At 47.9% G+C, this 19,290-nt stretch overlaps 1 protein-coding gene across 2 annotated transcripts in view; it reads right to left on the bottom strand.

The window, feature by feature from the left end:
- Positions 1–2,773: 2,773 nt before the first annotated feature.
- Positions 2,774–19,290, bottom strand: part of tnxbb (tenascin XBb) — a 31,430-nt gene continuing 14,913 nt past the window's right edge. Inside the window, exons 9-19 of one of the 2 annotated variants that reach the window (XM_086171170.1) lie at positions 15,797–19,225; positions 14,270–14,392; positions 6,203–6,346; positions 5,767–5,886; positions 5,314–5,460; positions 5,079–5,224; positions 4,699–4,974; positions 4,523–4,619; positions 4,065–4,220; positions 3,824–3,987; positions 2,774–3,751 (exon numbers count right to left, since the gene is read on the bottom strand). In XM_086171170.1, coding sequence (XP_086027296.1) covers positions 3,653–3,751; positions 3,824–3,987; positions 4,065–4,220; positions 4,523–4,619; positions 4,699–4,974; positions 5,079–5,224; positions 5,314–5,460; positions 5,767–5,886; positions 6,203–6,346; positions 14,270–14,392; positions 15,797–19,225 — 4,901 coding nt within the window. In that variant the 3' untranslated portion in view covers positions 2,774–3,652. Of the gene's footprint in view, positions 3,752–3,823; positions 3,988–4,064; positions 4,221–4,522; positions 4,620–4,698; positions 5,225–5,313; positions 5,461–5,766; positions 5,887–6,202; positions 6,347–14,269; positions 14,393–15,796; positions 19,226–19,290 lie in introns of those variants that run through there. The other variant, XM_086171169.1, reaches the window with a different exon arrangement.

Raw genomic sequence — 19,290 nt, 5'->3', positions numbered from 1 at the left:
CCTCAACAGGTGCAATATAAAATAAATGTCTGTATCTAATCATGTTCAGAAGTATCAGCAAAGACTTACTTGCAAGCCATCAAGAGACACATCTCGCTCAAGAGCCACAGGTTTCTAACCCCTGATCGAAACCAGTCCAATTGTAATCTGGCTGAAAAGAAACAGGCGATCGATCTGCGGAGCTGAGGTTTTGAAATGACCAATGCTGAACAATGAGGCCCCATGTGAGGACAAATAATCTACAAACTACATAGATATTCAAAAGTAGGATTCTTGTTATATTACCAGGAGCGCGCTCACCTTCACTTTCTGCTACAACCTGAAGAAAACCACGGATTCTGATTTTCCAAATGACAGACTGATGTTAACTCCAGCAACTTTCCAGTGCAGTTAGGATTAATTATCGTTCCTGCTGAAAGGGAAATCATGTGATAGTTTGAGATGTTTTGGAGGCTGGACTGGTCGTCCTCCACCTGAGGCCCACTGGAGCTCAGGCACCAGAATTACTTTCACTCTGACCTGCAGCCACACAACCACCTAAACTTCTGGTCCAGGTCTTCCTCCAGGTCCATTTTCTGCCATAGTTCCATTCTTCCATTGTCAAGACCCCTGGATATCTGGCACTGAGGACTACAGCGCCCCCTGGGGTCGGGCGATTCATTGAACTGACCAGGCCTGCATCTACTCCAACATGCAACTCAAGATCCACCCAAGTCCACTGGCTTTGGGTGGAGTTTCATGACTTCATCCCTCCTCAGTGAAGGCCATGACAAGGGGAACCAAGCTGCCGTGACCTGGAGGCAATGGTGGACAGCTAGACTTCAGAACCCCAATTCCAGGGAAGTTGAAATACTGTATAAAACATGGAAAATAGACTATAATGATTTGCAAATCACTTTCAATCTATGTTCAATCTACACTACAAAGATGAAGTATTTAATGTTCAGACTGAAAAGTTATTTTTTTTGCAGCAACATACTCCAAAAGTGCTGGGACAGAGGCAACAATAGACTTGGGGAGTAAAGGAATGCTCAAAAAACACTTTTTAGAATATTAAACAGACAAGTGATGTTATTATAGTTATACTTAAAATTGGGTATAAACGGAAAAGGCTGTTGTTCACAAGCAAGGATGGGGCGAGGTTCACCATTATGCAAGCACAACCGTCCAACAGTCGAAGAACATTTGAACATGCAACCACAAGGAATTTAGGGATTTTATTATATATGGCCCATAATAACGTCAAGATTCATAGAATCTGGTCAAATCTCTGCGTACGCAACCCCTGTCCGACGTACCCCATTGAAAACAGGTACCTTTGTGCAAAGGATCATTACCTCGTGTGCTCAGGAGCGCTTCAGAAAACCGCTGACGGTTAAGACAGTCTGTTGCTGCATCTACAAATGCAAGTTAAAACCACCGTGCAAAGCAAAAGCCATACATCAACAAAACCCAGTGTCTTCAGTTCCAAACCGCTCACTGAGTGCTCAATGGAAAGGTGATGTAAAAATGTCTGTCCCAGCTTTTGGAAAGTATTGCAGGCGTCAAATTAAGAGTGAATATTGGCAAAAAAAAAGTTTGAACATTAGATATATTGTGTTTGTGGTGTATTCAACTGAAAATAGGTTGAAAGTGATTTACAAACCCATGTCTTGTTTTTATTTACATGTCACACAACGTCCAAATGTCATTGGAACTGGGGTTTGTACTTGGTACCAGATACTGAAAAAGTACAATCAGTCTGGTGTCGCAGTGTGACAACCACCTGACCCTGATTATGACCCACACCAAGGAGATGTGGACCTGTGAAAGCAGAGGAGACATCAGCCACAGGTCACCTGAGATCTTACCTTGGTGTTCCACATCAGTGAGGATCTCACCTGGTCCCTCAACACCACACACACACTCAAGAGGACTCAACAGAAGCTGTGGTTTCCGAGGAGGCTTGGCATCTGGCCTAAGATCCTCAGTAACTTCTACAGCTATATTGATGAGAGCATCTTCACCAGCGGATCACCGTATGACACTGCAGCACTACAGAGAAGATCGCCAGAACCTCAATGCCTTCTCTGCAGAGCACCTACAACAGCGCCAAGGACCACAACCTCCTACAACACCGACGCTCACCCTCCGGCCAGAGGTGCAGGAGCATGAAATGAAGGAAGGCTCGACTGAAGGACGCTTTCTACACAATTGCTGTAAGACTCCAAACAACTGACAGGAGTCAACCATGTTCTACCTCAGGACACTCAGATGAATAGATGTACCTGGTTGCTGCTGTCTCCGCACTTTCCATCTGGCGGTACTGAACTCAACTGTCCATTTGATGAAACTGTTAATTTTACTGTCTCCATACATCCGTCACACTCAGAGCTGCACCCAGCTGTTCACATTTCAGCTTGATATTATTTACATCTGGTTGCAATAATATGCTTGTTATTTGTCCACCTCTCTGGCTTCACTGTGGAAAGCAAAACAAGAATTTCATTGTGCAGGGAAACACCTTTCCAGCCTGTACATATGACAATAGACTCTGGTAAAAGAGAAGTAAAAAGGCAGACATTAAAACAGAACAAAATAAGTCCAGGGTACCAGATATGAAGAATCACAGGCCCTGTACTCAAGAAGTACAGGATACCGGGTAGGATCCCAGATGGACACCCAAAAGAACCCAGTCAAGAGGAGCTGGAGCTGCGGAGTGGAGAAAAGCCATTTGATTTGTCTACGGGGACGAGCTCAGAGAGAAAAAGAAAAAACAACCACCAACCAACGGTTCCATAAATGTTTACAAGTCTGCTGGGAGCCGACGATCCCCGGGATCAGAACCCCAGACAGGCTGCTTTCATTTTATTAGTTCCTGAAAAGTTAACAAAGGCAACGCAACAAAAAATCCCGTACATCCATAAAGGACAAACAAACAGAGAGTAGGAGAACCTGATGATCTGCAGAGTCAGTGAAGTTGAGCTGGAGGTGGTAACAAACAGACTGTGGGTGAAAGAGGAGCAGAGGAAGGTCAATTCCCTGGGATGCAAACCATCTATTCCACTGATCAGATTCAGAAGACAAAAGATCTCATCTGAAACCAGTCAAACCTGACACGTATGAAATGGTAAATCAAAATAAAGGATGCTTTATTTTGATAATCCACGGCCCTGTGGATTAATTTCCTATCGGAGAGACGTGGAATAAAATAAATAGTCTGAGATTCGAACGAACACGGAAAAATAAAGTAAAGATTGAGACGATCGGGTTCGAAGACGAATGTTTGACTTCAAACCAGCAAAAGTCAGCAGCTTCTAGAAGACAAACTACTATCGACTGTGAGCAGCAGCAGGAGACAGGAGGACAGAGGAGAACAGGACCTCAGAACTAGCCTGATGCCCACGGACTTCAACTTCATCTGCGAACCCAGACACTTCCTGTTAATGAGATAGTAAAGCTTTTTACGCTGTAGGTCTGATGTTGAAAATCCTGAGTTATCAGGCTCTCTTCCTCTGACCAACCTTTGAATATTGATTTGTGATTTCTCTTTGACCTCCACCTTTTCACCCACAGTGTGTGTGTGTGTGTGTGTGTGTCCACAGGCCCATTCCTGCCATGTGTGAGTAGGAGGGCGGTGGCAGGAAGTGGCATGGGTCCATCCCAACGCTCCTCAGCCATGGACAGGGGGCGCGAAAGCTGCGGGCCTCATCTTCATCTCACTGAAGGTGACGGAGATGTCTTCACCTTTCCAGGTGGTCCAGATCAAGCCCTGGCAAACACAGACAGGTGTCGTTAGCGCCGCGTCTTCTTGTGGCCCGCTCCGCAGGAGGTTCTGGGTCACCTGGTGGTTGACGTCGATGCCGTACAGGCCGTTCAGGTTGGCCTGGTGGCAGTTCTTGTACCACCAACCCCCCCTGTAGGACATGGCGCAGCGGGTGATGAAGGCCCCGGGGTCACGGTCTCTGGTGGAGAAGATCCGGTTGTTATGGTAGCTGAGCGAGTCGCCTGGAATGGAGAGGGGTTTTGAGTGACGACCAGTTGCGGACTAGTTCTGCTCGTTGGACTCGGTTGCCTCGGCTCACCCGCTGTGCCGCTGTATCCAGACACCGTCAGCCTGTAGTTCCTCCTGGCCACCTGGAAGGTGTCATAGGTGGCGAAGGCGGAGTCGTCGCCGTCTCTCAGGTCGACACGCAGCATCATCCTGCCGGATGCCGTCAGGTTGTGGATGCTCTCCAGGCCTGCGAGGGCACCGCCAGCAAAAAGTTAAAAGACGACCGGAATCCAAACACAGTATTAAAATAATATAGTAATAATGTGTTAATTACGTTAATAAATGTATGTCAAAGAATGGAAAATGACTTGAATCGCAAAAACAATGAAAAAATAAGAACGACGATGATAGCTTCATAACAATACAAATAATCAGTGAAAATTAAAGTTGCAAACATTTGTGTTTGGTTCGCTTGACGTCTTGGTCGACGTTTTGTGAGTTTCTCTCATGGCGGCCGCCAACAGAGGGCTGTGATTGGCTGGTGCTCACCGAGCCAGAACTCTCCGCTGGGGTCTCCGAAACCCCTCACGTACTCCTTCCATCCCCGGAAGAAGTCCTCGGACCCGTCCTTCCTCCTCTGGAACACCTGGGCAGAGGACGGGACAGGCCGTCACCGTGGACAGTCAGGACACCGTCCCGCCGGCAGGATGGTGACATCAGCTCACCGTCCAGCCTCCGCCGTCCGTCTGCATGTCACAGTAGACCGTCAGCGGTGCCCCGCTCTCGCCAGAGGGGAAGATCTCAGCCACGCCGGACAGCAGGATGCCGTTGAGGAGCTCCTGCGAGCAGTCGGTAGGGAAGGGGAATCGCAGGACGGCGGTGGTGAACGCCGTGGAGATGATGTCGGCGCCGCCCTCTTTCTGCAGCTGCACCTTGTACTCTGCCCCGGGCCGGAGCCTGGTCAGGTTCAACTCTGTTGTCATGGCGCCCACAACCACTTCCTGTGAAGGAGGAGGGAAACGGAAGTCATAGCAGGAAGCTGTCAGACACCAACTTCCTGTTGGTGACAAAAAGGGGCGCCACTGACGCGCCCCGTCAAACGCGCCTTGGCGTCTTGTCCCTCCGTCTGGTATGTCAACTTGTAGCTGCCGGCTGGTTCGGAGGCCGGTTTCCATGACAACGTGGCCGTGCGAGGGGTCACGTGACTGGCCCTCAGGTCCTGTGGCCCGTCGTCTGCAGCGCCCCCCGACGCTTTGAAAAGAAACGACCGGTCACTAAGAACAAGATCGTTTCCCTGAATGTTCTTGTGATGTTCTGGGGGAGAAGGGGGCGGGGCTGACCGGCAGTGGTGAAGGAGGCGGCGGCGGTCCGGCTCTCGACGCCGCCCTGCAGGCTGCTGATGGTCACGCTGTAGGCGGTGGATCCCTCCAGGCCGCCGAGGAGATGCTGGGCGACGTTTCCCGACACAGAGACCCGCAACCCCGACCCTGGACAGGAGAACACAGTGTCAAAGGCAAGACAATCCACAATTGAACCTCTGATAGGAGCTGGGGGAGGTTTGAAGAGGTTTGAGCACACCTCAAGGACTTCTTATAAATTAGTCAACAACATTCAGACAACAAGACGACGTTGGATCAACAACCAGGCAGCACCTCCCAGAGGATGAAGATATAAAAATCATTCAAATGAACGAGTGGTGGAACAATATTTGAACAATAAACAGATCATTTAAAACGGGCAACTGGAATAGCAGAGTGTGTATATGGTCATTTGGTTGCATCACACACACTCACCGTTTCCGGAGCTGTAAATGATGGTGTACTCATCGACGGCCGCCAGCGCCGGTCGCCATAGTAACAGAGCGTCGGTGTCGGTGACATTGATGGCCCGCAGGTCGGAGGGGGGGTCAGGGTCTGACAGGAAAAAAAGAAAATGGGTTCATTACTAACAAAAAGATATGACTAAATTAAAATCACACCTTAAGCTGATTGGTGGAAAAAACAGGGACATTATAAAAAAACAAATCAAATGTGAATCATGTATTCTTGAATGTTTTTAAACGATGAAGTATAAAACAATCAAAATCAAGTTCAGAGAATAAATAAGTCTCTAATTTTTAAATTTCTCTTAATATGTAACTGAACCCCAAATTTCCTGCAATGTTTTCGAACTAGAAAGCTGACTTGTTTGTCTGAAAGTCAGTGAAAATAAGTGCAATTGAAACCATACGTGTGGCGACGGTCTCTCTGACAGGGTCACTCTCGTCCAATCCAAGGATGGAGATGACGTTGACCTCGTAGGCCGAGCCCGGGGCCAGCTGGGTCAGCTCCAGGGTGGAGTGGTTCCGCTCCAGTGACACTGAAACCGGCTCGCCTAAAACACACAGATGGTCATGAACCGCCGCCACCATGAGCACTGTCTGTCTGAGCTCACGTCCGAAAATGACGCGACACAAAATTAATTAAAGCCTTATAACCCGAGACCTCTGACACAAGAGTGAATGTTTATGGAAAAAAATGAATCGGCAAGTGGTGATTAGAGATTATTAAAAAAAAGAAGACATGGAAGTCAAAGAATAAAATCATTAAAACACGGCTATGAATCCACAACCACACTGTCTACAATGGACTACTGCACCTGTCTCCTCTTTAGCCTTGTGTCAACATTCAAGGAACAGCCATTCATTCCCCAACTTCAAATCACTACTCAAAACCCATCCGTCTAAATCGTACCATTCCATCTGACCCAGCTGCTGCCACTTTTAGTTAAACATAAAAAGTTGTGTGTTAGACCATTTTGTTTCTTTGGATCTGAATTGCGTATGACCGTCTGGACCCTACACTTCAGTGTTTCATAGGGCACCTGAAAGGAAAGTCCTTCTAGGCTCACTGTCATCCCACTACTCATAACTTTAGTGTTCAATGAACGGTTTTGGACTGGAGAGAAGGCCGAGAACATGGAGCAGATCCAGGTAGGAGATCATAAAGAAAACCGTGAGAGAGAACCCAGGAAAGGGAGCGTGTGAAACATGGAGATACCAGGCAGGACAACATGGAGAGAAAACAGAAAGAAAAACAAAGAAAAAAAAAGAACAGATGCAGGAGGACGTAGAGAAAATCACAAGAGAGAAGCCATGCATGAGTAGAGGGAGGGAACACAGGCAGGAGAACATCTAGAACTGAGAGAAGGAACACAGGCAGGAGAACATGGAGAAACCAGAAAAGACAGAACCCACGCAAGAAGCCGTGTAATGTGGAGAACCAAGGTAGAGGAACATAAAAAACATGGGAGGAGATCCCAGACAGGAGAACACAGAGAACACAACCCTGGCAGGACCTCACAGAGAACAGATGAGAAAAGACAGAATGTGGTGTATGGAGAAAGGAGCTAAGAAAACCTTGAAAATGTTAAGAGCACCCAGAAAGAAGAACACACTGAGAACCAAAGCAACCCAAGAAAGACATGGACAAAACACTGAGAACCCTGGAAGGAGAGCTTTGAAAATTTCAGGAAAGAGATGAAACCCTGGGAGGGGAACGTTGAGAACCCAAAGAGAAAGGAGAAAACTGAGGAGAACCCAGGAAGGAGAACAAACGGAACCCATGAAGAACATGGATAGAACACTAATAGAACCCCGCCAAGAGAACATGGAGAGAACCCAGGAAGGGGAACATCTAGCACACATGGAACACAGAACTCAGACAGGGGAACACAGAAAGCAAACGTGATGAGAACCCAGGTACAAGAACGGGGGAGAAGATAAGGAGAACATGGAGAGAACCAAGGCTAGAGAACATTGAGACAATCGAAAACACCAGGAGGGAACCCAAGCAGGACATCATGGAAAAAAAAGACAACAAAGGTAGGAGAGCAGGGAGAGAACCAAGGTTAAAAAACACAGACAGGAGAATATGGAGAGAACCAAGGAAGGGGAACATCAAGTACATGAGGAAGGAACCCAGGCGGGAGAACATAGCACTAATACCAGACAGAAACCTAGCAGGAGAACATCGAGAGAGAAACTGCGAATAGCACCTAGGCAGGAGCACATTGAGAAAACAGGAAATGGAACATGGAGAACAAGAAGGGAGCCATGGCACGAGAAAAAGGGGAGAAGCTCGGGAGAACATGCCGAGAAACAAGGCTGGAGAACCCGCGAAGAAGAGCATGGATAGAGCACAGAGAGCACCAAGGCAGGAGAACACACTGAGGGACAAACCTGGAGAGCACAGAAAACAAACGTGAGAACATGGAGAGAAAAAGGGGGAGCACACAGAACCAAAGAGAGACGACATGGATAGAATGTGAAGAGAACCCAGGTGGACAAGGAAGGTAAACATCGAGGAAACAATCCAGACAGGAGAACATGAAGAGAACCCACATGGGATATACTTTGAGAAACAGTGAGAGAGAACCAAGGAAGAATGTGGAGAACAAAGAGAACGTGAAGTCAAGAAAAAGAACCCAGGCAGGAAACCATGAAATACAGGAGAACAGACAGACCATGGATCAAACACTGAGAACCCAGGTGGAGAACATGTGGAAAAAAAGGGGAGAAGAGAGGAGACAGGCAGAAGAATATGCAGAACATTGAGAGAAGAAGGACAGAATCCAGGGAGGGGAGAAACCAAAGAGAAAACCAAGGCAGGAGAACATGGGGAGAAGATATGGAGGAGAACATGGAAAGAAATTAAGCTAGAAAACCCAGGCAGGAGAACGTGGAGAAAACTGTGAGAGAGAGAGAGAGAAAGCCCTGGAAGGAGACCGTTGATAGAAGCCAGGTAGAAGAACATGGAGAACAAGGAGCGCATAGAACCAGACCAGGAAAAGGAGAAAACAGAGAGAGAGAACGTGGCGAGAACCCAGGCAGAAAAAACTTTTAGGGAACAGTGAACGAGAAAGAACCCAGATAGGAGAACATGAAACCTTCATAGACGCCAGGGAGGAGAACATAAGGGCAAGAGAATGCTGAGAGAACACAGAGAACCCTGGTGGAAAAACAAATAGAGGAAGAACGTGAGGAGAACCAAGGCAGGAGAACTTTGAGAGGAACTCTAGAGAACCCAGGAAGATGCTGGAGAAAGGAGGGAAAACTGAAAACCCAGGCGAGAGAAACTTGAGACACTGGCAGACAAAGAGCATATAGAAGAATGATGAGAGAACCCAGGAAGGGGAAAGAAGAGCTCAGCAGGATGAGATGGAGAACCAAGACAAGAGAAAAAAAGGCAGGAGAATGTGGACAGAATGTGAGGCAGAATAACAGGGAGAAACCAAGAAAACATAGAGGGAGGGAGAACATGAGGAGACTCCAGGCTGGAGAACATTAAGAACACAAAGAGAGCCCAGAGAGACCAAAGGCAAAATAATACATTGGGAGAACATGATAATCCTGGTGGGAGAACGTTGAGAAGGGAAGGACTACAAGAACACGGAGACAAACCCAGGCAGGAGAACATGGTGAGAACCCTGCTGGGACATGGAAAGAGCACTCAGAGAACCCAGGCAGGAGGACATGGAGAAGACCATGAGACACAGAACAGTGACATAGTTGTCTATTTTCACCCTTATTGTCCTTTCTTTCTTCTCCGTTCTGTTGTCCCTTCTTACCCTTGATGATGATGTTCTCCTCTGCTGTCTATCTATCTGTGGATGTCTTCTGCTCTATATTTATTATTTACATCCATGTTTATTGCTGGGACAAAAATATCTCCCCTATGGGGATCAATAGAGTTTATCTTGTTTTAACCCTGGGAGAACATTACAAGAACACAGAAGAGGGAACATCAAGAACATCAGGAGGGAACCAAGGCAGAAAAACATAGAGAATGTAGAGATTACGAAGGCAGAAGATAAACAGAAGACACAGAAAACCCAAGCAGAACATGGATAGAACATTAAGAGGGGAACATGAGGACAAGGAGAAAGAACACGGAGCATTTAAGGAGCGCCCAGACAGAAGAACAGAGAATCCAGAGAGCAGAACGTGGAGAAATAGGACAGGAACAGGACGACCCAAGAAGAACACTGAGAGAACCCTGATGGGACATAGATGGAACACTGAAAACCAAGGCAGCAGAACTCTGCAAAGAGATAGACCTGTAAGAGGGCCCAGGAAGAAGGTCATGGAGAACAAGGAAAAACTGAGACCTCCGGTGGGAGAACATACAGAGAACCCAAGCAGGAAATCATTGAGAAAGAAAGAACTCTGGGAAAGGAACATGAGAACTAGAAGAGAACCCGAAGAGTAGAACATTGAGACAACCCAGAAAAGATTGAGGAGAACAAGGAGAGAAGCAAGAGAGAACCCTGGTGAGAACACAAGAAGAGAAACATGGTGAGAAAACAGTGAGACAGACAACAAAGGTAGGAGAACATTGAGAACCAAGGAACGGAGAAAACAGAAGCAGGGGAACATCGAGGGAACCGCAAGAGAGAGAAACCAGACAGAAGAGCGTGAAGTGTAGAGCAACAAGATAGGGAGGAGAACATGTGGAACTTAGGTAGGAGAACACAGGGAACAAGGATAGAACCCAGGCAGAGGAGGAGAACCAAGGTGGGAGAACGTGAAGAGAACCCAGAAGACCTTGGAGAGAATATGGAGCAGACACAGAACACCAGCAGGAGGCCACGGAAAGATCACGAATAGAACCCAGGCAGGAGAACACAAGGACAACCAAAGCAGGACACTTATAGAACACCAAGAGAACCCAGGCAGAAGAAAAAAAGAGCAAATAGTAGCAGAGATGGAACCCAGGTGGGAGAACACGGAGAACGTAGAGAACGCCAGCAGGGAAGCATGAAGAGAACCCAGGCAGGAGAATGTAGTGACAACCCAAGCAGGAGACTGCAGAGAATTTTACAGAGAAAGAGGAGAACAGAGAGAACACAGAGAAACAAGCCAGGAGAACAAGGTTGAGAGAACCTAGGAAAAGGAACATGGAGAACAAGGACAACCAACCAGGAGAACATGGAGAGAGAAAGGGATCTCACACTGAACCAAAGCAGGAGGACATGGATAGAACGTGAAGAGAACCCAAGTAGGAGAACACGAAGAACGGAAGGGGAGAACCCTGGCAGGAGAATGTTGAGAGGACCCTGGAAGGAGAACATCAGGAACATGGAAGGTAGAACATGGAAAACATAGAGAGCATCGATACAGTGGAACAAACTGAGAAGCCGAGGAGAACATTAAAACGTGAAGAAAAACAAGGCAGGAGAACTAGGAGAAAAGAGGCAGAGAGAGAACCCAGGAAGAAGAATGTGGAACACATTGAGAGAACATGAATTACAGAGAAAGAAGATGTGGGAGGACATCAGAAGATACAGAAAAAAAAGAGAACATGGACCGAACCTGAGAACCCTGGCAGGAGAACAGAGAACCGAGGCGAGACCATGGATTTGAGCTTTTCCCTGGAATACCCACGCCCACCAATAGATGGCCTACTCCTCACACACTCTGCTGGAGGGTTGTATCACTGACAATCTTCTGACTGTGGAAACTGGACTTGATGTTCCTCAAATGAAGACATTTTGCCCTTCGTCTAAGTCTCTTCTTCACTTCTGAATGTAAGAGGGGCTGAACAGAGGAAGTCTCACAGATGTGGGGAGAAACATCCTCAAGTGAAGAAAACCAAGTCCAGTTGCCACGACAACAATTCACCATGAACTAAAGGGATGAGAACCTCCAGACTTCATTTTCCCCATTGAACCCTTCGTTAAAATGAGCGCGTCACGGAAAAGAAAACTGTACAGTGAATGCAGACTTTAACAAAATATTTCTTTCCAGATCCGATCAACGGCCGTATTCTTTATCCGACGTCCGGTGGTGGAGCATAGGGACTGACGGGGTTGCTTCCAGGAGGTCTTCCATAGCTAGCAAGGCGGCCTGTCCACTGGGGAGGGAAAGTAGGCAACCTGGCAACTAGTTGAATTTGTAACATAGCATTTAGGTCCTCACAGACTGGCTGACACGGGCGGCAGCTGTCCAGGTGGACCAAATAAGTTGACAAAGTGGAACCGCTGGGAAAAAAAATCACAAAGAACTGTGACAACCGAGGCACGTTTTAAGCTGGCATTCAAATTAGCGGTTAGCTGAGATGCTGACGTTGTTTGGCTCGCCCTTCATCTGTGAGCAGACATTTAGCATCCCGTACACCAGCGAAGCTGTCACAGATCCAAGACAGCTGACCAACACCTTCACATCCATCCTGAGAATCCCCAAAAGACAACAAACTCCACATGATACACTGGCAAGAAAGGGGGGTCAATAAGGCCGGATCCTTCCATGCAATGGTTGTTATTTTTGCCTCTACTCTGTCATTTCTATCAATTCACACAGACACCCCACCTACCTGTTCCTGGCCTGGACCATCTGACTGTGACCCGCAAGTCAAAAAGTTTGCCAGCCCCTGACATTGAGGGAAACCAGACTGGAACCCGTCAAAGACGTGGATTGGACAATGAGAACGCCGGCAGGAGAACACAGAACGTTGAGAGAACCAAGGCGAGAGAAAGAGAAACTGGGAGGGAGAACATGGACAGAACCCAAGGCCAGAAGTCAAGAAAAAGAACCCAGGCAAGATCATTGACAGGACAAAGGCAGGAGAAGAAGGAGAGAAGCAAGGGAGGAGAACATGGAGAACCAAGGTCAGAGGAAACAGCCACGGGAAGGGAAAAAGAAAGAAGGTGCAGAGATCCAGATGGGAGAAGAATATTGATACAACCCAGGAAAGGGAAAATGGAGAACAAGGAGAAAAACAAAGTAGGAGAACAAGGACAGAAACTCGGGAGAACATGGAGAGATCCGAGGCAGGGGAACATCAAGGAAAAGAGAGAATCGAGGCTGGAGAACAGAGGGAATCCAGGCAGAACATGGACAGAACATTAAAAGAACCCAGAAAGGAGAACATGGGAAATGTTAAGAAAGCACAGGCAGAAGAACACATTGAGAACTCAGGTTGGTGAACATGGAGAAAACAGCTAAAGAGAGAGACCAAGGATAGAAGAAACCCAGGAAACCACGGAGGGGGAACATCAAGATAACAAAAAGAACCTTGGGAGGAGAACATTGAGAAAACAGTGAGCGAAACAATCAAAACAGGAGAACGTAGAAAACTCAATAAGAGGAACATCAACAAGAGGGAACCTGGACAAGAGGACATGGAGAATCTAGAGACAACTGGGGCAGAGGAACGTTAAGAGAAACTACGGAGAACAAAATAGACAGAACCTAAGCTAGAGAACCCTGGTAGGTGAAAATAGAGAAAAAAGAGAATATGGAAGCAAGGAAGGAGAACATAGAGAGCAAATGTGAAGAGAACTCAGGCAGAAGAACATTGAGATAATGGAGAAAGAACCCTGGTAGAAACTCAAGACCACAAGGAGAGAACCCATGGGTGAACATTGAGAGAGCCACGGCGGGAGAACATAAAGAATAAGACAGAGAACCCAAGTAAGGGAGCACATGGAACATGGAGAGAGGCCAAGCTGGAAAAACAGAGAGGACCCAGGCAGGAGAATGTGGAGGAAACAAGGAGAGAACTGAGGAAAAGGAACATCTAGAACAAAGAGGGAACACAGAAGAGAAAACTAAGAACCCAAGTAGAAGAACATTGGCAGACACAGAACATATAGAAGGAGAATGACGAGAGAACCCAGGAAGGAGAAGGAGGAGAGGAGATCGGTAGGATGACATGGCGAGAACCAAGGCAGGAGAACATGGATAGAAGATAGGAAGAGGAACATCAACACCAGGAGGGAAACCAGCCAGGAGAACATGGAGAGAACCTCAGCACAAGAACATAAAAAACACAATAAAGAGAACATTATGTGAAAAAGGAGAACACAGAGAACCAAGGAATACGAACATCAAGAACATGAGGAGAGAACCCAGGAAAAAGAACATAGAGAGAACTGAGGCAGAATAACAGGAAAAACCCAGGGAACCTGGAGCTAGGGAGGAGAGCATGAGGAGACCCCAGGCTGGAGAACATTGAGAAAACAAAGAACCCAGATGGGAGAACATGGGAGAAAGGAAAATACAGAGACACAGCAAGAAGGACAGACAGAAACCAAACAAGTGGACCAGGTTAGAACCCAGGAAGAAGAGAACCTAAGCAGGAGAACTTGGAGAAAACCTAGCCAGGGGAGCAAGGAGGGAACACTGGAGGCAATGGAAGGACCACCCAGACAGGAGAACATGCAAAGAGAACCCAGTCCAGATGTGAGCCAGAACCCTTCCATCTATGATCCTTGGGATCACCACAGCAACCCCTCAGGTAGGTTCTCCAGTCTCACCATCATCCAGGCTGGTGTAGGTCACCTTGAAACCGTCCACTGGGCTCTTTGGTTTGACCCAGGAAACAGTCATCGAGTTCTCCGACACGTCGCTGAAGACCACGTTGGACGGTGGCTCCGGCCCTTCAGGTGGGGTACACGACAGGGAATCAAGCACATTTCAGGAACGGCAGACAACAGTAACATGGAACATGGACAAACATTTAGGAAACGAGACGCTCCACAAAGACATGAGTGTGCAATGAAGGCAGAACATGGAACTACAACAATGGCCTCCACTCAGAGGTCAGGTGTTCCAACCCCCAGGTGGTCATGTGTATATATGCGGCGGTGCAGACATATATACAGTATAGGGTGATATACAGTGCAGGCAGCAGGTCCTGGACAGCAGGCGAACATGAAGTTAGCCGCTCACCGGAGGAAACCTGAAAAATGAGGCGTGGAGGATATGAAGGATGATCCACAGAGAGAGAGAACACGGGAGAACCTTCATTTAAAATTAAATTTTAAAAAGTTGGATGCTTTCAAAAGGGCTTGGTGCTTCAGATCCATCAAACAAGGTCATAGCTCTAAGGGAGGTCAGATCAATGCTAATTTAGAACTGTGAGGTTCCAAAGGAGCTTCTCTTTAGTCTTGCTGTGTTCCAAAGTTAAGTGAAATCACCAGCAGCGCCCCCTGCAGTTACAACCTTCGGAGGGAATATTTGTCCCAGCATGCTGATCCTGTTAGCTTGTGAATGAACGAGCTAGCTCGACGGCTGATGTCTATTTGAAACCTCACTCCAGGCGACTGATGGTGACTAACATGCGAATACCTTTGCTCCCAATTGGGAACGACATGGCAACTGGATGGAGGCGCCACAAAAATGTTGCCAAAATCTACCAACTTTTAGGCCCAAAGTGGTGAAAATACAAACGCAGTGCTAAATTTAAATATTTTACAGGAAATAAAAAATTGCTAGTTGTCAGTGTGACAACCAGCACACTACATGACATTTTATTCAGAATTGGCATAGATACTATAACTCAAAACAAGATGCACCACCTGCTGTCAAGAAGCTATGCCACGACACGTCCTAGTCAGTTCATGTCTCTCTGCTTGCTGGCTAGTGTAGATGCAAATGTATTCATCTGGAAAAGGCCAAACTCGGCCACCATATCGTTTGGCCTGAGAAAGAAATAGTCGGTTGAACAAATGGGTTGATGGAACTGAAACTGTAAATCATGTGCTTACAGTTCTCAAGAGCACTCCAACCCTCCTGCTCTTGAAGTGAAAAATGGCTGGAAAGCGATGTGTGAGTAAGACGACATCCCACATCGTATTAAAGACAGGTGACAATTAGTTGCATCGGCACTGTTGATCAGTAGGACATGAAGAGCGGTGCGGCCAGGAGACATACGGGTGAACTGTTATTTTGTCAATCAAGAGGAAAGGACTTTTCTGGACAGGACGTCACAACATAGCGGTGATGTTGCAGGATTGCATGGCAGCCATTTGTGTTGTTGTGCTGTCTCGAGGGGCTTGTACCTGTACTGATGACCAGCTTGTGCATCCTGGACAGAAGGCCAGGAGACTTTCCAAGCAAGGTCACAAAGTACTCAGTCCGTGGATGCAGGTCCTCGAACTGGAAGGAGCGAGTCGAACCGGGAAGAACTTTTTTGAAGGTCTGGTCACTTCCCCTTGCGGGTTTGGTTTCTGCCTCTCCACGAACCCTCGGGCTCTGGGTGACGACGTGTTCGACAAGTTTGTTTTCTTCGGGTTTTTCATCTCCTTTGTCATCGGACTGTTGACGCTCTCCTTTTTTACCACCCTCGGAATCTTCTCGTTTGGACTCCTGACTTTCTCGCCTCTCCTCGCCTTTCCCCACTTCTTTCCTGGTCACTACAAAGTTTTTATACTTTCCCTCGGGAGCATCCCACCTGACTCTGAATCCATCAGAGGTGCGGTCTATAACTTGGACATTGTTCAGAGGTTCCCGTGTGATGTCGGAGGAAAGAACGGTTGAATCGGTAGGAGGTTTGGATCCTGCAGCTCTTGTTTCTTCGGTTCCATTGTCTAGTTTTTGGATATGCTTTTTTTTGTCTCCCACCCTGGGAGGCTGTGCTGCGATCCTTGGAATATGGGGTTGTCTCTTTGGAAAGGCGGCGGGTTTCAAGGGTCTCTGTCTTGAGTCGGAAGTCATTTGTTTTGGATTTGGTCGACGCTGGATGGGAGTGCCAGGAATTCTTCCTGAAGTAACCCTATCTTCATCGGTGTCTGGGACATATTTGGAATATGGACTATTAGGTTTTACCTGTTTAACTTGCGTTCTTACCTGGTTAACCTGCGGCCTGATGGTACTTGCATCATCGCCTACATGGACACTTTGGACCAGCTCCGCTTTGTCCTGATTCCCAGTTTGGATTTCTTGGATCGGGCTCAGAATATTCGGAACTCCGGATCGTTCATTTGGGACTTTGGATTTATCTCCTTTATTAGCTAATGTTTTGCTGACCAGAGCTATGGAATGATTTGTTCTGGGATCCCCGAGCTTTTGCGGTGTAAATGTTGTCGTCTTTCGAGATAGCGGTTGCCGTTTTGGCGAAACAACTGGCCTGGAGGCTCCATCTCTGTAATCATGGGATGGCTGTTTGGACAGTGGTCTCTTGTGAACCATAGCACCAGGATTTTCAGCACCTTTCCCTTGTTCCTTTTCAGTATTCATTCTGGAGTCAGTATCTGGAATCCGAACTTCTTCGTCTTCTGGAGATTTGGAAGTGGGGATGAGGTTGTCCTCCTTTTCTGACTGCTGAACTTGCTGAGCGGTCTTGGATTTCTCACCTGAGTGGACGCTCCGTATTACCTCCGGCGTGTCTCGGTCACCTGCTTGTGCAGGTTGGACTTGCTGGGTCAAGTTGGTGCCGTCCCTCATTCTTGATGGGCTATCTGGGATTCCAGGTCTTCTCTCAGCTTGTAACTTGCTAGCTTGGGTTCCATGGCCTCCATTTTGCATTCTGGTGGGGAGGGGTTTGCGTACAGGACCTTGACGTGGAGGTTGGGGTGGTCTGAGGATTGTGCGAGTTCTGTTTCGGAAAGGACCCACATACAGATGTGGATTAGTTTTAGGGGTTGGTTGAGGAGGAGGAGGGACTGCCTCCGTGGAGATTCTGTCACTAGCTGAATCAGTAGGGTTTGTCACTTCTGTCCATGTTCTTACAGCTGGATAGGACCCTCTGGAAATGAAAGGTGAAGTAGCTGGCTGAGCAGTAGGCAAAATCCTGTTCCGGTTGGTCTCCGTCTTAGGTTTCATGGGTCTGAAAGGACGGATGGGGTACCTGGGATTTGGGTGAGTTCGGTTCTGAAGAGGTCTCCTGTTGGAAAGCGGGTAGCGCCACGGTCTCCCTGCTGGAGAAAGATTGAGATCTGCCAGTCTGCCTTTTCCCACTGGCATTTTTTTCTGATTCTGTTCAACCCCCGGGGCTGTAAGGGTACCTGTGCCATCCTCATCTTCATTTCTAGCTCCAACCACGGTCTGCACCTCAAAAGGAGGTGGATTGGATGAAGTGGGGGGAAACTCCTGACTCCTGAAGGGTTTTTTAGGTGGGTTGACATTCACAGGAAAGGGGAAACGTTGACGGTTTTTTGAATCAAAGTGTGTTCTCCTTTGAGGAGGTACTAACTTTGGGTGTGGTCGACGACTGACCCCTATGGGGGGTACGTTCCTCCTTTCTGGAGAACCCGTGTCAGAGATCCGTCTGTCAATCTCGAACTGACTGGGTTTTAATGAATCAGATCTTTCCGAGCCGGGGAAGGGCGAGGACAGCGGAGTCATCGGCGAAATGAATGGCAGCGATGTTGGTGAATGAGACGACGTCAACGAGACGGGTGTTTCTGATGATTCCTCGGATGAGGAGTCAGATGACGAGGCACCTGTTGACTGGGCGGAAGGAGAGGACGAGAAGGGCAAGAGAGGCTCCAGTCCACTCAAGATCTGTTTCCTCACTGAGTCATCCTCCACTGCAATTTTCGGCAGGTCCGCTCGGTGGACCGAGAATGTTGTGACGTTCAAACTGTTGAAAGTGTCAATCAGGACTTTCTGTAAAGGATCCGGGGGATGACTGATGTCGACCCCCGTGGAAGGTGGCTCAGAATCAGATGAAGGCTGCAGAAGTTTCAGAGGCATGTCGTCCATTTCAGAAGAACCCTGACTTGAGTCTGATGTGGTTCTGTCTATCAGCACCGCTCCCTCCCCGGCGCACCCACTGCCTCTGTCCTTTTGGGGAAATCTGATGTGTGTCACTTTGATTTTGTTCAGACACTTTCTCTCACCGCTCAGGTGGGCGCTTGGCAGTTGGGACGCTGGGCTGCTGCTGCCCTGCACTCCTGCCCTGACAGTGGGAACTGGTGCGTCTGAGCTTCTTCGCTCGCCGCTTCTGCTGTCCGACGTCACATCCGATTCGAGGTCGTCGCTCCTCTGTGTTGTCCATGTCGTGACGCTGGGGTCTTTCCCAGCCAGAGCTATGGTCCTGTTTCCTCTGACGGGGGGTCCTGCTTTGAGTTTTTTGGCTACTAGCGCCACCTTCTTTACATTTCGGCTAGGAATCGTTCTTAGAGGGGCATAATTTCTACCTCCGGGCTGAACTCTGGTTCCATTCCATCGCAGCAAAGTGGGAGGATGTTGCTTCTTGGACCATACAGGCCTTTTGGCCAAATTCAGCCTGCTGCCATTTTTGTTGTTGATTAGAGGTTTAGTTCTGGCAATCACAGTGGCCGGGGGATCTTTGCTAAATCCACCAACTCCACTGTCTATTAAAGAGCCGCCGATGTTCACCACCTTCTTCTCCTCCCCCTGTTGGTCATTAACTCGCTTCTCAGGCGATGCGCTTGACTCCAGCTCTTTGACACTGCCTTCTTGCCCCGGCGAGGGTGTGACCAGTGTCGCTGCGGTTGCCACGGCGACTGCAGGAAATGTACTTTCTAAAGACGTGAAAGGGAGCGAGCATTTGGAAACAGTTAGGGTTATCAAACACTGCCGAGGGGAC

Source organism: Fistularia commersonii, chromosome 24 (genome assembly GCF_037954325.1).
Source record: "Fistularia commersonii isolate RoL2024-O1a breed Wild chromosome 24, RoL_Fcom_v1.0, whole genome shotgun sequence".
In the NCBI taxonomy this organism is placed as follows: Eukaryota; Metazoa; Chordata; class Actinopteri; order Syngnathiformes; family Fistulariidae; genus Fistularia; species Fistularia commersonii.
The sequence above is the reverse complement of the archived record's forward strand: the minus strand, read 5'-3'. Positions and strand labels throughout refer to the sequence as shown.